Source organism: Pantherophis guttatus, chromosome 6, assembly GCF_059756535.1.
Source record: "Pantherophis guttatus breed Tessera chromosome 6, ASM5975653v1, whole genome shotgun sequence".
NCBI classification, from domain to species: Eukaryota; Metazoa; Chordata; class Lepidosauria; order Squamata; family Colubridae; genus Pantherophis; species Pantherophis guttatus.
Window position 1 is genome coordinate 81,015,955 of NC_142068.1, and position 16,729 is coordinate 81,032,683.

A 16,729-nucleotide genomic window follows, 5' to 3' on the forward strand; every position below is an offset into this window, starting at 1 on the left:
TTTGCTATGGAACTTAACATTTCATTTATTTAAAAATATTTATATGCCCTTATATAAAAATTATTTTTAATTGAATAATTTGAACCCCAATGTAAGAGCTGCATGCTTAGAACAATTGTAGTGTATTTGCATTAATATCCATCATGCTTTCTTCTGAAAAGTTCCCTCTCCTAAGAATTAGGGCCAATTAAAAAATAGTGTGAGGATTTACTGTTTGGACCTGCAGGAGCAAAAAAGGTTGGCTAATATCAGTATCCAGAGCACAAAGATTTCTGTATTGCAATTGGTAACTGCTGTCTAGAATAATAGGTAATTTCCAGTAGTTACTAGAGCTTTAGGTCTCCTTAGTTTAATAGCATTGCTGCATTATTCCTATGTGTTAAATTTGGAGTAGGTTCAAAACTGTTCACAGTCTATATAAGTGGACTAGAAAGCTATGCTGGGGCTCCAAAAAGAGGGAAGGCCAGTGTGATTTAAATATATTAATTTGTATGCAGGAATCAAAATACTTGGGATTATGTGAATATTTGCTTACATTTGATCTTAACCCACAGTTTGAAAAGCTATAAGACTAGCACTATTTTAATCTGAAAATAAAGAGTTTTCTTCTATATTTAAACTGGTTTTAGCCATATAGATATGTACGAGTGTGGTAAATGTTAAATTCTGCATTTAGATTTCTTTATGTTCTAAATATAGAACCTGTTCCTCCCTGTTCTTTTACATTTAATAGAAAGAAATCAGCCTTCATTTTAGATTTTAAATTTCATGCTCTGTCCAAATGTACTCCGATGGGATTTATTTAAATTCTAGTTATTTAAAATAAAATGGAGTCAAAGTGTGTTTTCGTACTCTAGTTCAGGGGTGTCAAACTCAAGGCCTGCGGGCCAGATCTGACCTGCGGATTGCTTAGATCTGGCCTGGAAATATCAAAGGACTGGCCCACCGTGCCTCTGTCAGCCAAAACTGGCCACCAGGAGGAGGGGGGGAGGAGGCGTACGCGGCCCGTTTTCGGTCTCCTGCAGCACTCTGCCAGCCGAAAACCCGCCCCATTTTGACTGGCAGAGTACTGCAGGAGGCAGCATTTTCTTCACCTTCTCTTTAGCAGCATCTGCCAACTAAAACTAGGTACTGTCCAAGATCTGGATGGCTGTTGTTCAGAAGAGCCCAAAACATCTGGCTCTTCAGCCAAGTCTTTGATGAGAGAGAGCAAGCCCCTTCGTATCATTGAGTTTGTCATCTTTTATATTAATCTTTTACCTGTGATTGATTTATTTGTAAATTTTTTGCTTGTTTGTGAGCCACCCAGGGTCATTGAGAATTGGGTGGTATATCAATTTTTTAAATTATTACTAATATTAAGTCCTCCTCTAGGGCTGTGTTAGAGGTAGTAACAAAGATGGATAAACTGTTGGACAGACAGTTTTTAGAGACATCTGGAGAAATTGTCAGTTCATTTATTCTCTGCTCCTATACAAAAGAGTCAAGCCCCATAGCAGCTGGGGACTCTACATGTCTTTATTCTCTACATTATGGAATTGAGACTGTTTGTGCCAGAAAGTAAATCTCCCTTTGTCTGGAATAGCTGTTTTGAATGCAAAGGGGAAAAAATGCATCTTGAGCCTGTATCAAACACCCACCATGGCCACGCCCACTCCTCCAGCCACGCCCCTACCCCAGGCCTTCGGAGGTCAAACAGAACCCTGATGTGGCCTTCAATGAAATCTAGTTTGACACCCCTGTTCTATTTTCTTTTCTAACCTGAACAAACTTTGGCTGTTCAAATTGGGGTATTGTAGGAATAGGAAATGTTAATTTACAGTAGCTTCAGAACTGGAAATTTGTCATACCTCTTATTTATATATCGAGAAATCATGTTCTGTGGTTGCTCTTTTTGAGCATTTAATTATACTTTTACAATTTTCTTAAAGTATTTTTAACTTTTCTGTGTTTTTTAAATGCTATTCATTTAATATTTTCTTATTTTCTTGAAGGAACATTAAAAGCTTATCAGATATTCAAATTGTACAAGTGGCCTGTGGCTACTGCCATTCCCTTGCACTTTCTAAAGGTAAACCATGCTCTTAGCTGCATTTATATCTGTCTGTTTAATTTCAAAATACTTTTACTGCCACTAAGATCATAGAAAAGTTTTTTGTATAATAAGATCTGATCATTTGCTAGGGAAGAGTTTCTCGACCTCAGCAACTTTAACTTTAATGGGAATTCTGGGAGTTGGAGTCCATACAGCTTAAGGTTGCTGGGACTGAGAAATACTGTGTTAGGGAAAAGAAATATATTAAAGGGCATTTATTTACTATGCTCAAGTGGACTTACTGTCTTTCATGCCTCTTTTTCCCCCTAAAGTATCACTTCCAGTCTATATATTATTGGCCAGTTTAATATTCCATACTTCAGATTTAAAAATAAGTTCTTTGAACTATGATCTGTTTGAGAAGGGGCTTGTGGAAGTGGCCCAATCTATTTTGATTTCAGTCTTCTTTTTTATATAATTTTGAATGGGCTTCTCTTTCTACTGAATCCTCTCTGTTTTGTTTGAATTTTGCACTGAAAGAAATAATCTGATTCTTTAACTTGAATCTTACAGTGATTTTTAACTACTGTTTATCTTCGTTTCTTTTCAACAGGAAGTGAAGTTTTTTCCTGGGGTCAGAACAAGTATGGACAATTAGGATTAGGTTATGAATATAAAAAACAAACATCTCCACAAATAATCAAATCTTTATTAGGCATCCCTTTTGGCCAAATAACAGCAGGTGGCGCCCATAGCTTTGTACTTACTCTTTCTGGAGCAGTCTTTGGATGGGGCAGGAACAAATTTGGACAACTTGGTCTTAATGATGAAAATGGTAAGTTCTAAAATGCAGATTTTAAAATGAACTTTTATGATAAAAATGATTCTGTTTGCTCAATGCTCAAATTAATGGTGATATAGGCTGGAGCTCTCTGAATTACAAAACCTTGCTGAAATTGGTTGTGGCTCTTATTAAACTACATGACTTGGCAATGCTCTGCATTCCTTAATTGTTAGAACAATAGCACTTTCAAAACAATGGATGAATTGTGTTAAATATCATTCTGAAATGTTGCCTCCTGATGCCCTGCACTGTTGCTTGATGGCAATACATTCTTTGAAATTATGAACTTTTTAAGTTGTGTCAAAGGTTCCTACAGAAGGCAGTGATCTGTCAGATTTCTGTATTTTTGTGCATGTGTAATTTGCCACAATTTATAATTTACTAAATTATTACAATTTTTAGATAGATACGTCCCCAATCTTCTGAAGTCACTAAGATCCCAAAAAATCGTTTATATCTCCTGTGGAGAAGATCATACTGCAGCTCTTACAAAGGTGTGTTCAATATGTCTTTGATTTCAGATTTGACTTGGAATGTGATGTAAAAGACTTAATAGTTCTTGGTGGCCTTATCCCATATGCATTGATAATGTAGCCAGAAATACAATGAAATCTATTAAGCCTATGCTTGAAAATTGTTACCTTTTAATTACCATGGGAATTATGCTTAAGGCACTGTGCTACAAGAGTTCTGCATTTTCTAATTTCATAGCCAGGGCAGAGGATAGAGTCATGAGCACCCCTTCTTTCTCTCCTTCTTCCACATTTCAACCCTGATCATAGGGTCAATTCGTATACTAAAGTTGTACTCTTTTTGAACCACACACACACACACACACACACACACACACACACACACACACACACAATAAACTCACCAACTTGGGCAATGTACATAAATTTCCAGAATCTTTCCAAGGTACGATTTAAAATCTAGACAATAATTTGATTGTTTATTATTAGTTTAACTTGCTGCAAAGCAGAATTTGATATACAGATAGTCCACACTCAGTGACTGTTAAAAATTATGACAGTTCTGAAAAATAACTTTACATTTATGCAGTGTCCCTCAGTCATGGGATTGCCATTACAATCAGTATGTGTTGTCCTTTTCTTGACCTATTTTTTTCCGTTTGTTTTGCCTCCCCTTGCAAAGCAGAGAGATTGGAGAAGAGGGTTTGCAAGAGAGCAAGCTGCTAGCTCTTTTGCCCATTGAAAGCAATGTGATTGCACCAGCAGCAGGCTAGGAACCACAGGTATCCAATGCAAACCGCTTATAGTACCCTCTTGAAATCTCCTCTCAGTCCCTCCACTCTGCATAGGAGTCTGGGAGAGAGAGAGAAAAGCAAATGGTTTCTGTAGGCAATCTCTCCTTTGCCTGACTATTCCCCCCTCCCCCCTTCCAGAGCAGAGAGTATGGAGAGGGATTTCCAAAGAGCAAGTATATTGCACTTCTATACATCACTTGCAGAAGAAATCACTTGCATAGGCAGCAGGAAAGGGGGCAAGCAACGGAGAGACTGCATACATAAATTGCTTGCTTTTTCCTCCCCTACCCCATGCAGAGCGGAGAGATTGGAGAGAAAAAGATTTCAAAAGATTAGTGTGTAAGCTATTAGTATTGTGCACTTGCAACTTCAGGCCTGGACTGCTGGCATGATCACACAGCTCTTGATATGTAAAAGGGCAAATAGCTTACCATCTTGAAATCATTTTCTCTCCAATCTTCCTGCTTTGAGGTTGGGTCCCTTTTGTCTGAATATTCTGATAAATTGTAATAAAATGATCTTCCTGTCTTCATTTGACTCATTGGAAAATATACATGCCGAGGCACAAGCCTAAAAAGGGCCATATTTGATCTTCCAGGAGGAAGTAAGCAATTTTTGTAGACAATTTTTGTAAGCAATTTGGCCTGCCCCACCCAGTAGAGAAATTGGAGGGGAGGAGATTTCAAGAGAATAAGCTGATTGTTATTCTACACATTGAAAGCAGTGTGAACACACTGACAATGGGAAAGGATCAAGCAAAGAAGAGCTTGACTAGAGAAATCATTTGCTCCTCCCAACCCCTTTGCAGTGCAGAGATTGAAGATAAAGGAATTTCAAGAGTGTAAGCTGTTTACATTGTGTGCCTATGTCTCCCATCTCCAGGGCTGCGGTACAATCACATTGCTTTTGATGTGTACAAGACAGTAAGTGGGCACTTCATAATTCCAAAGGGTGGGGGAGTGATTATGAGGCAAACAAATGCAGAAGGTGTTAAATTGAATACAATAGTCATCTCTTTCAAGCCGGAAAGCATAGCCTTGATCATATGATTTCCTACTTGGTGACTGCTTAGTGGTGGAGTCACCTATCCCAATTAGGGTTATTAAGCAAGAACTACCTATATAATTAGCTCTGGGGACAATGCAGTCTCTATATTGGGAATTGATAGTGAAGAACTCTGCTTAAACTGCATTTTTACAGTTTACACCTTTGATTTATATTTGATCAGAAGTGTTTGATTTGCAAATTACTCAGAATCTTTAAAGTTTAAAGTAGGGATGTCAAACTCCTGTCATCACAGCAGCGTCACGTGATGTATCAGGACTCCCCCCCTCGCTAAACCGGGCGTGGGTGTGGCCAGCTCGTGACGCATCCGGCCCATGGGCCGGGAGTTTGACAGCCCTGGTTTAAAGCAATGCAACCATTTTATTCCTTTTTAATTTATATTATATGCTCAATTGTTTAGAATCTGAGATATATATTTATGATTATAATCCATTTTAGGCAATTTTATTGTTCCTTTATACATCTTAGGCAGGTATTTGTATATATAAAAAATAGTGAAGACATTGACAGATTACGTTCCAATTTGAAATATGTTTTAGGAAGGTGGAGTGTTTACTTTTGGAGCTGGAGGCTATGGACAATTAGGTCATAACTCTACTGCGCATGAGATAAACCCCAGAAAAGTTTTTGAACTTATGGGGAACATTGTCGCACAAATTGCCTGTGGAAGGTAAGTGTGATGTTAGAATGGAACTGTTTTTTAACTACTTTTTTTTTCAAAGTGAGCTTCTCTGGCCCAGCTGAAGTATTAATTACTTCAGGACCTTTTAAAAAAGCTTTAATATTCAACATTGTTTTTGAAAAGCAGTCAGAGGTGAAGTGAGCATCCTGTTCCAAGTTCAAGTCCATAAAGAAAGATATTACTAATTTTTCCTTGTTTGTTTAATAAAGGATTTATTTTATAGTCATTTGAAATTGGTTTAAATTTACTTTAAACATTTTAATTAGAATGTGCAGTTATTTATTCAGTATGTTTACTGTGATTCTGATCATAATTCAGAATTAAGGTCATTTGGCAATTGCATCTGTTATCCATCGACAGCCATGAAGTGAATATAGCTACAGAGATTAGACTATATTAGGCAAGAATGCTCTGCCCAGGACATTCTACTCTACATTGTTGGTTCTCATCTCTGTGCCTTTATAAGGTGGTGTCCATCAAGCACTGGGAGGTTACAAAACAAAGATGTAGGATTGTTGGAACTATTAAGATGGCTTCAAACTGACTTAGCGGAAAATACAATGTAACATGTCCAAATTATAGCCCCGAAAGATATTTTTAAGAGGGATGGTTACAACTTTTGTTTGAAGTAAATTAAATGATGTCAGATTAAGCTGACTTCTAAAGGATTGAGATATGCTTTTTGAAGCACTCTTCTAACAGGCATAATAAATTAATAACCACTTGCTCTTATTGGGAAATCTTGTTGGAGGTTCCAGCGATGTGCTGTTGCAGAGAAAAGGCTGCTATGATTTAGACAATACAATAATTCATAAGACCCAAGGGATGAGTTAATTGCCTTGGCACAATATTGTTCCATAGGCATAATAAGCTTCTGTTCACTGGATTGCAAGCTTTGTCCTTTTTTGGCCATCTTTATTTTCCTAGCCAAGGTGGAGCAGCTGAATCCAAATATTTAGTGTTCAAGTATACATTACAGGCAGTTCTTGATTTACAGCTGTTCATTTAGTGACCATTTGAGGTTACAATGGCATTGAAAAAAAGTAACTTAAGATCATTTTTCACACTTATGACCATTGTAGCATCCCCAGGGTCATGTGATAAAAATTCAGATGCTTGGCAACTGACTCACATTTATGATGGTTGCAGTGTCTCATGGTAATATGATAACCTTTTGTATCTTCTGACAAGCAATGAGGAAATTAGATTCGCTTAACAACTACGTTACTGATTTAACAACTGCAATGATTCACTTAACAAATGTGGCAAGAAAAGTCGCAAAATGAATCAAACTCACTTAACAAATGTCTCACTTAGCAACAGAAATGTTGAGCTCAGTTGAGATTGTAAGTCGAGGACTATGTAGTACCTGAAATTGAAGAGACTTGGGTTAGCTAAACTGCAATAAATAAATAAATTATATTTTGAATGTCATTTTAGAAAAGAGTCTGGAATTTCCTCCTTTCTTACTTCCTAGATGGTTCTTTCCTCTTTGTTGCAGGCAACACACATCTGCATTTGTTCCCTCAACTGGAAGAATTTACTCTTTTGGTCTTGGAGGAAATGGACAGTTAGGCATGGGAACAACCAGTAATAGGAAAAGTCCCTTTCCAGTAAAAGGAAATTGGCTTCCATACAGTGGCCAAATTCCACTGAATTTAGGTGATTATATCTATTCTTTATTTGCTTGAAGTGTTATTGGACTGAGGTACTATTGGAGATACTGGCTGGGTTCACACATTATTCTACAATATCATGTGATTTATTTCTTGGTTTAACTTTTTGCATTTACTATAAGCCATGGTTTATGCTTTACATGTTGTGCTCACTCAGTTGCACTTTAGTGCACAAACTTTGACTAGACCATGACTTGGTGGTACATTCAAGGTATGCCATTGTGATAAATTTAGTTCTTGGTACTTATGTCTCGTGAAAAAAATCTTGATTAAGCATATAGTAGTAACAATACATTGCAACACAAGTTTTAAATCATTTCTATAGAAGGAAAATCCAGTCTTTAGGAAACTGCCAGCACCAATTTATTCTATAAGATTATAAAAAATAATTGTAAATATAATGCAGAATAGAAACTTCTTGTTGTTAAACCCTGGAATAAAACATGTTAACTGAAGTATCTGTTAAGTTAGCAAATGTGTCAGAATTACAGTAGTTACATTTCTTAAATTAATTTCACTTATAACTAAAGTAGCTAGTCCCTTGAAGATATTCTTATTTTAATTATAGATGATGAAGATTATTATTGTGTAAAAAGGATTTTTTCTGGTGGAGACCAAAGCTTTTCACATTATGTTACTCCACAGGTACGTTATTTATTTTGATTGAGAAGCTTGCTTCTGTTTCACTAATCATAATGACTAAGTTTGATAGTAGAAACATATGCTAGTGGGTTTTTCCCCATTTCAGGAGCCTGATTGGTGTATCTGTTGTACAGTATATCACAGAAGTGAGTATACCCCCTCATATTTTGTAAATATTTAAGTATATATTTTCATGTGACAACACTGAAGAAATGACACTTGGCTACAATGTAAAGTAGTGAGTATAGAGCTTGTATAACAGTGTAAATGTGCTGTCCCCTCAAAATAATGCAACACACAGCCATTAATGTCTAAACTGCTAGCAACAAAAGTGAGTACAGCCTTAAGTGATAATGTCCAAATGGGGCCCAAGGTGTCAATATTTTGTGTGGCCACCATTATTTTCCAGCACTGTCTTAACCCTCTTTGGCAAAGGGTTCACCAGAGCTTCTCAGGTTGCCACTGGAGTCCTTTCCACTCCTCCATGACGATGTCATGGAGCTGGTGAATGTTAGAGACCTTGCACACTTCCACCTTCTGTTTCAGGATGCCCCACAGATGCTCAGTAGGTCTGGAGATATGCTTGGCCAGTCCATCACCTTTACCCTCAGCTTCTTTAGCAAGGCAGTGGTCGTTTTGGAGGTGTGTTTGGGGTTGTTATAATGTTGGAATACTGCCCTGTGGCCCAGTCTCCGAAGGGAGGGGATCATGCTCTGCTTCAGTATGTCACAGTACATGTTGGCATTCATGGTTCCCTCAATGAACTGTAGCTCCCGAGTGCCGGCAGCACTCATGCAACCCCAGACCATGACATTCCTACCACTATACTCACTACTTTACATTGCAGCCAAGTGTCATTTCTTCAGTGTTGTCACATGAAAAGATATACTTAAATATTTACAAAATGTGAGGAGGTGTACTCACTTCTGTGATATACTGTATATTAGCTTGCTTAATCTTTTTTTCCAAAAAGATTTTCCTAGAATTTAAATTATTAGATAATTGTATGATTCGTTGCTTAGTATCTGTGTAATTATTGATTATGTGCCATCAAGCTGTTTTTGACTCCTGATGACCATAAAGATAGATTTTCATCCCAGCCTGGCCCTTCAGGTGCAACATTGCCACTCTTAACTGATTCCACCCATGTTGCTGCTGGTTACCCTCCTCTTCTCTTTCCTTCCATCTTATCTAGCATTAGAGCTTTCTCTAGAGGGAGCGGTGGCATAATGTTTCCAATGTAAGATAATTTGAACTGGAATTATTGTTGCGTAATTATTACATAACTTTTTGCTTTCAAACTTGATGGATTAATCCGACACCACCAGTTTCATGTTTGAACAAGTCAGCCTGCCTGAGTTGAACAGAAGCAGATAATAGTCTATATTTTACTTTTGAAACAATTTCAAAAAAAAAAATTCAGATTTTACCTATGTTTTGTCCAATATGTGAACATATAAAAAGTAGCCAAGAATGAAGTGACTTAAAAATAAAAATAGGACAAGTTATAAAAGCTTTAAAAAGGGATTGTGCATGGTTTGATTGTTGTTCATTATTGTAAATTGTTTTCATGGTATTAATTATTTTATTATTTAATGCTGGGTTATAAAACATGGCTGGCTTTAATGCAGGTATAAATAAGAGAATGAATTTTTTTCAGCTCTCAGCCTAGGCATTTGAATTTATGAAACAATTTCTTGTGATACATCATTTACCACTTCAATGCAGGATTTGGTACCAGCAGATGACTTCAGATATCCGAATACTTCAAAACAAATCTGGACTGTGAACGAAGCTTTCATTCAAAAATTAATAAACTATTCATCTTCAGGTGCAGGGAGGCTCCCTGTGGAGATAGCAAAGTAAGAATTATTCCTACTTTTTGATAAATCTTATAAACCAGTCTTTCCCAACTTTGGCAACTTTAAGATGTGTGGACTAATTCCCAGAATTCCCCAGCCAATAATAAAGCTGTGTGCTTTATCTGATGTTACATAATCAGTTCTTACGTTGGAATAAAATAAATCTTTCCTCATCATCTGAAGCCATAAAATAAAAAACTCTGGAAATGAACTCCTAAATGCAGTCCTCAAGGCAGTTTGAGTCACCAACCCAAGAGATGCAAAAATGTCATTGGTGATTTCATTGTTTCGAGAGAAAACTGGGGTATTAATGCCACAAATCATGTAACTGAGGGGAAGGCGGGACCATCTGAACATTGAATATGGGACATAAGTACCCCCTAGATCGGTCCCTCAGAACTTTGAATTGCTAAGCAATTGATCATAAGTTAAAGACTACCTGTGATAATTTATTAAATGTAGAAGCTGACTAAATGGCTTTTTACAAATTGTTAAACACATTTAAAAACTAAACACAAAGGAACTAAAATGGCAGATACAACAAACCTAGATGGGAAGACAAAAAGAAGAAGAAATGGGTGTGTCAGCCATACTCACTAATGGACATGTATGTTTTTTCTTTTTTCTCTTTTGTTTTTTGTAATAGTGAAATAGACGGAATGTTTTCTTCTGCTGGCTGCCTAAATGGAAGCTTTTTAGCTGTCAGGTCAGTGGATAATGAACACATAATTGAATGAAATCCTTAACATTTGTTTATTTAAAATATAGAAAAATGTGTACAAAGTAACATTTATCTTTCTTTCTGTAGCAATGATGATCACTACAGAACAAGTGCCAGGTTCTCAGGGGTGGATATGAATGCTGCCAGGCTTTTATTTCACAAACTTATACAGCCTGAACACCCACACATATCTCAGCAGGTTGGCCTTAAAAATCTTTTCAAGTTCATTTCGATTCCATTGCATGCTATTCTGTGTTAACGTCTGTACCGTGTTCTTTTTGTTACGTCATGGATGGGGAAATTTGAATTGTGAATATATTTTAATTTAATATTTTATTTCCAAATTGTCAAAACGTATGAATGTCATTAAAGGTGCTTTACACAGCAAGATGGAATGATAAATAATAGAGTACAAGTCTGGTTTGTTTATACTTTTTATTCAGGCTTGTATAACAAACTATGACAAGTGTTCTTTGTCCCATTTTAACAAAGTGAAGACTTATTTGCTATTATTATTTGCTTTGCAAATAATATAATAGTAAAGAATTTGCAAAGCAGCGGGGTAAATAGAGAGCAGCAAACAAAAGATGAAGCAAAATGCAATTTTCTTCAAATATGTGGTTTTTAATTTTATATTTAGATGTAACAAATACATTTTTAGTAGCAGGGAAGTTCAAAGGGTATGATTAAAAAAGACAAGAAGGCCTCAACAAAGCAACACACAAAACCAGACAGAGCTTCGATTGCTCTGACAATGCTGTCTTGCCTTTATTTTTTATCCTGCCTTTATTATTTTTAAATAAGGCAGTGAAAATATCTAATATTCTTTCCTCCTCCTATTTTCCCCACAACAACAATCCTGTGAGGTGACTTGGGCTGAGTGAGTGGCCCATCGTTTCTTTTTCATGCGAGACTAAAATTTCCTGATTTCTAGCTCCGTTTAGTAATGTTTGTAACAGAAATAAATGACACAATTATGCTAACTTTATTTAAAAACATGTAATTTGCTTTTAAAAATGAGTTTTTAAAATTGCAAGAAGAATAACATGCATCTCTTTGTAGTATTCTTATTGGCTTATTCTCCCAGAACATGTTTTTAATTTAAAACTAGATTCTGTCTTACCCAACATCCCCAGGTGGCAGCCAGCTTGGAGAAGAATCTTATTCCTAAACTGACCAGCTCCTTGCCTGATGTGGAAGCATTAAGACTATTTCTAACACTGCCAGAATGCCCCTTAATGAATGAAGCAAACAATTACATGACTTTGGCTATTCCATTTGCAACTGCTATCGTGAATCTAGAAAAAGCTCCATTGAAAGTACTTGGTAAGGTTGGTTTGCTTCATGTCAATTATAAATATGTAGGTGTTAACTCTGCTGCAAAGAATGAGTACATTGCAAAACTCAAGTAGGTGTGTATGTTCTGCAGTACCTGGGGCTTTTTTTTTTAATTCTTAAACTATTGAAAAGTATTGTTATAAGATCACTTTCATATGTCACGTTCATATGATATATAAGTAGCAAAGCTGAGGTGGTTATTGGTAATAAAATTATGTAAAATAGAATTTATTGTTGGTTTTCCCATATGAAGAGTTGGACCATATTGTTAAGGATAGTTGCTAGTGAAGGACATATGTTAAGAACTACATACGTAGATTTAGAAGAAGACTCTGATGCATTCTATCAATGACAGTTTATACCCCTCCAACCACTACGGTGTCCTTTTTGTCCATTATAGGATTTTGAGCACTCTGTTACATTGGTGCTAGTTTGGTTGGTTGAGAACTCTTCAAGAGTTAATGCAGTGGGATTTTATTAGCTGTTGTGTTCCTAAGGATCAGTTTTATTCCATTTATTTTTAAGGATGATGTGGACAATATCTACCTTTCTATTTTTCAGTTAGTTCTCTACATAATGTTTAGACCTAATAGTAGATGTCATGTAGACTAACAACTTCTCTTAGATAAGATAGAATTATAGGAATCTAATAAGCCAATCTGGCAGTGGAAGTACAATTTGTTTCAGGTGACATTGTGCTTTGACCAAAGGCTAGGATCACATTTTGAAAGCACTTTCAGGATTTATTATTGCTTTTGGGAGATCCAAACTTTTCTGTCGTTGAAAGGTTGGGGACCGCTATTTTATATGATATGAGACTCCTCAGTTTTGCTGGTCCTGAAACCTTGACAGGAACTTTTTTCTAAGAAACTCAACTGAGAAATTTCTAGAGAGCGTCTATTGATTCTTTAGTTTTTGAAGCTGTCAGTTTCTACCTGCAATTTTATAAATTCTGATATTTCTGCTCACTGTTTTCAAACATGGGTTGTCCCCTGTTTTAATTGGTTTAATATATTTGCTTGCTTTATATCTCAGTACATCATAGAAACTTTTCATGAGTCAGAAGCACCTAAACAGTTTTTAGTTAAAATAGTAAATATAGTAAATGGATGTTTTGTTTGATGTAGAGTTAAACATTGGGTGAAATGAGGTCATAGAGAATGTTAAATAAAAACTAATTCAACAAGCTGTAGAATGCTTCAGTAACTGTCACCTTCTTGCCTGTTTGTAGAAAACTGGTGGTCTATATTGGAACCTCCATTGTTCCTCAGAATAGTGGAACTTTACAAAGATGTTGTAGTCCACCTTCTGAAACTGTACAAGTTGGGTATCCCTGCTTCAGAGCAAAGAATATTTGCAAGCTGCCTACATGCTTCGCTCAAAGTTTTGGAAATATTACATAGGGTAGGTCTTGAAAATCTGTATTCTTATTTGCAAGTTAAGGTTCAGATTATATCTATCTTCAGTGTAGTTGATACAAATATTAATTTATAGGTCTAGGTTCTTTTAGAGTGCTTTCTTATTTTGTACACAATGGGAATTTATTTGGCAACTATAGTTGTCATTGGAGGGAACATTTATCTTCTAGTGAAGAGAAATGCTTTAATAAAGCATCTGAACTGTAAATCTAAACAAAGGAACTAATATCAATTTCAGAAGTTCAATAGAAATTAATATTTAAACCAATTTTTTTTAAAAAAATAAACCTTATTTTGCTACAATATGCCAAGCCAAAGCTGAAGTGGTCAGGGTACAATTCTAATCACATTTACAGACATTCAATTTTGATAATAATTCAAATGAGTGAATACCACTTTTTAAATCCACTGCAATGCCACTACTATTACAAAAATTCAAACAGAATTTTACCACAGTTGCATTCTATAACCAGTTTTCTGTGATTTAACAAAAAAAAAATTATATCCCATAATTACAGTGGTACTTCAGTACTCATCATTAATTGGTTCTAGGAGGCACAATGAGTACTAAAAACAATGAGTACCAAACAAATAATGTGACTTACCATGTGACCTTTGTTTCTGCCGGGAAGAACTTCCTCTGAACCTTTTCCTATGTCAGCGACCTGCCCAGCATGGCTGACTTCCTGTCCACCCTCTGTGGCTGTCCTCTTCCTTTTGCCACAACCATCCCAGCATAGCTGACTTTTTGTCCGTTCTCGACAGCCATCTCCCTTTTCCTATCACCGTGCGTCAACTACCAAACAAACAAGTACAGGGGTGTCAAACTCGGGGCTGGATGTGGCCTGCGGGGTGCTTAGATCTGGCCCGTGGGCTGCCCTGCAAACACCAAAGGACTGGCCCACGATGCCTCTGCCAGCGAAAACAGCTGAGGCCATTGACACAAGTGATGTCGATCTAGCCACGCCCACCCTGCACTCGTTCCCCCCCCATCCCCCAGGATCAAACACCACCCTGATGCGGCCCTCAATGAAATTGAGTTTGACACCCCTCCTGTACAGCAATCGTTATGCTTCAGCTTCTAGTTATAATAAAGTTCTAAAAATTGTGATATTTTGCTATAGCTGCATACAGAAAATTAGCATCTTCTCAAGCATTCAATTTTTCTCGCCAATTGTTCAATCATTTTATTAGTCAGAAGTAGTTTTACATTGTTATACCATGGAAAAGGGACATTGTTTATATCTGAAAACAAATATTTTCTAGCTTTTCTGTTCTTATTTATAAAGATAGCTAATATTTCATCTAGAAATATACATTCCAGGTAGTTTAGAAGTGAAATATGAAATACTTTTAGTGATAGATTGTCTTATGTTTTTTTAAACTTAGGTGAACGAAAGAAGTGGGCAGATAATACAATATGATAGATTCTACATACATGAAATACAGGATTTGATCGATATAAGAAATGACTACTTCAACTGGATCCAGCAGCAGGCATATGGAATGGTAAATGTCTAAATTTTTGCTCCCACTGTATCTTTAAAGTATGTTACATGACCATGTAGATAGTGCAGTTCTTCATGTTTATTACTTCCAACCATTAGGGAGCACGTTGCATGATTTTGGCCATACAAAATTGGGCTCTGGTGAGAAACGTGGGTCAGGTTTTTGGCTGTGTTTTCTTGTAGGGATTTTTTCCCCTGTGGCAAAGTATGTCTAAAAGAGATTTATGTTGGGATAAATCTATCTAGAATGGTTCTCAGTTTTCCTGTTATTTATGTTATCTGATGGAATGTCTATGTGTCATATGTCTGTATGTCTTTATCAGCATTAGAGAAGCTGATGTATGCTTTTAAAGTAGTTACAGGTACTCCTGGTGGTAAAGCATATTGTCGTGTTACTCTGCCGACTTCAGACAGGAGTTCTAGCAGTCTCCGTTGCCATTGTTAAGCAAATCTCACACAGACACAATATCCCGTGTTCACAACTTACAATCTTGTGCTGGCTTTCTCATTGGTTTTGCTTGTTGGAAGTCGGCAATGAGGGTGGCAAATGGCAACCACGGGATACTGCAGTGTTGTATTTGGGAGCTGGTTGCCAAGCGCCTGAATCGACAATTGTGATTATGAGGATGTTGCAACAGCCACAACTATGAGACTGGTTGGAAGTCTCCTCTGTTCAATGCCATCCTAATTTCAAGCTGTCACTGAATAACTAATCATTAAACAGGAATTGTCTGTATCAAGTATGCAGTGCTGAGGTTAGGCAGAACAGTAGAGGAAGTGACATAAACTGCAGTTAGAAGAGAAAGATAAGATGCAAAACTTGAACTTGTTTGGTCACTTGTAATTGCAAAGTAAGATTGTATCCGGTGAACCCCTTGGGCTATTTAAAGTGTTTGAGCTGCATTGCAGACGATAATAGCCAATTAAATTTTTAAAAGCCCATTTATTCTGGGTTTAAAAAGTTAAAGATGTCCTTGAATTAAGCTATAATGAGGAAATTAGCAACAACAGCAGCACAAAAATAGTTTGCATTCTTCTAGGACCATAATGGCGAACCTATGGCATATCTGTAGGCACGTGAGCGTTGCCCTAGCTCAGCTCCAGCGTGCATGTGTACGCTGGCCAGCTGATTTTCGGGCCTTCCGGGCCCACTGGAAGTTGGCAAACAGGCTATTTCCTGCCTCTGGAGGGCCTCCGGGGGGGTGGGGAAGGCCGTTTTCGCCCTCCCCAGGCTCCAAGAAAGCCTCTGGAGCCTGGAGAGGGCGAAAAACGGGCCTAGCTAGCCCACTGTACCATCGCGTGCCAAAAGCGGGAGTGGGAGGGTGGGGGGGTCGTGCACGCATGCATGGGGGGGTGGGACGCATTGAAATATGGGCGTGGGCACATGTGCACATGACCCCTCCGCGTTTCCCCCGCTTTTGGCACGCGACGGCAAAAAGGTTAGCCATCACTGTTCTAGGATGTTCTTACACATTTCTGCTGTCCTAGAATTCCATGATAATTTTCCATTTGATTACTAGTGAAATTCTGATTTTGTTGACACTGAGCTTTCTGAACAGAGAACAGACTCTCCTGCAAGCTTCTGTAGAAAAATGATAAAGAACATTCCCTTTCCCCCCTTCCTACGTGGGGCAGGGAAGGAGAAAAATGTCATGTAGCTTTTTTAAAAGA

The 16,729-nt window shown here is 37.2% G+C and overlaps 1 protein-coding gene across 13 annotated transcripts in view; it reads left to right on the top strand.

Annotated features, from left to right (window-relative positions):
* HERC4 (HECT and RLD domain containing E3 ubiquitin protein ligase 4) overlaps positions 1 to 16,729 on the top strand; it is a 44,131-nt gene that overhangs the window by 11,769 nt on the left and 15,633 nt on the right. For all 13 annotated transcript variants that reach the window (XM_034438677.3, XM_034438672.3, XM_087871795.1 and 10 more), the window contains 12 exons: positions 1,995 to 2,071; positions 2,649 to 2,870; positions 3,282 to 3,373; positions 5,751 to 5,881; positions 7,395 to 7,555; positions 8,138 to 8,214; positions 9,940 to 10,073; positions 10,720 to 10,779; positions 10,882 to 10,993; positions 11,931 to 12,120; positions 13,364 to 13,536; positions 14,940 to 15,059. In XM_034438677.3, the coding sequence (XP_034294568.1) occupies positions 1,995 to 2,071; positions 2,649 to 2,870; positions 3,282 to 3,373; positions 5,751 to 5,881; positions 7,395 to 7,555; positions 8,138 to 8,214; positions 9,940 to 10,073; positions 10,720 to 10,779; positions 10,882 to 10,993; positions 11,931 to 12,120; positions 13,364 to 13,536; positions 14,940 to 15,059 (1,549 nt within the window). The remainder of the gene's footprint in view (positions 1 to 1,994; positions 2,072 to 2,648; positions 2,871 to 3,281; positions 3,374 to 5,750; positions 5,882 to 7,394; positions 7,556 to 8,137; positions 8,215 to 9,939; positions 10,074 to 10,719; positions 10,780 to 10,881; positions 10,994 to 11,930; positions 12,121 to 13,363; positions 13,537 to 14,939; positions 15,060 to 16,729) is intronic.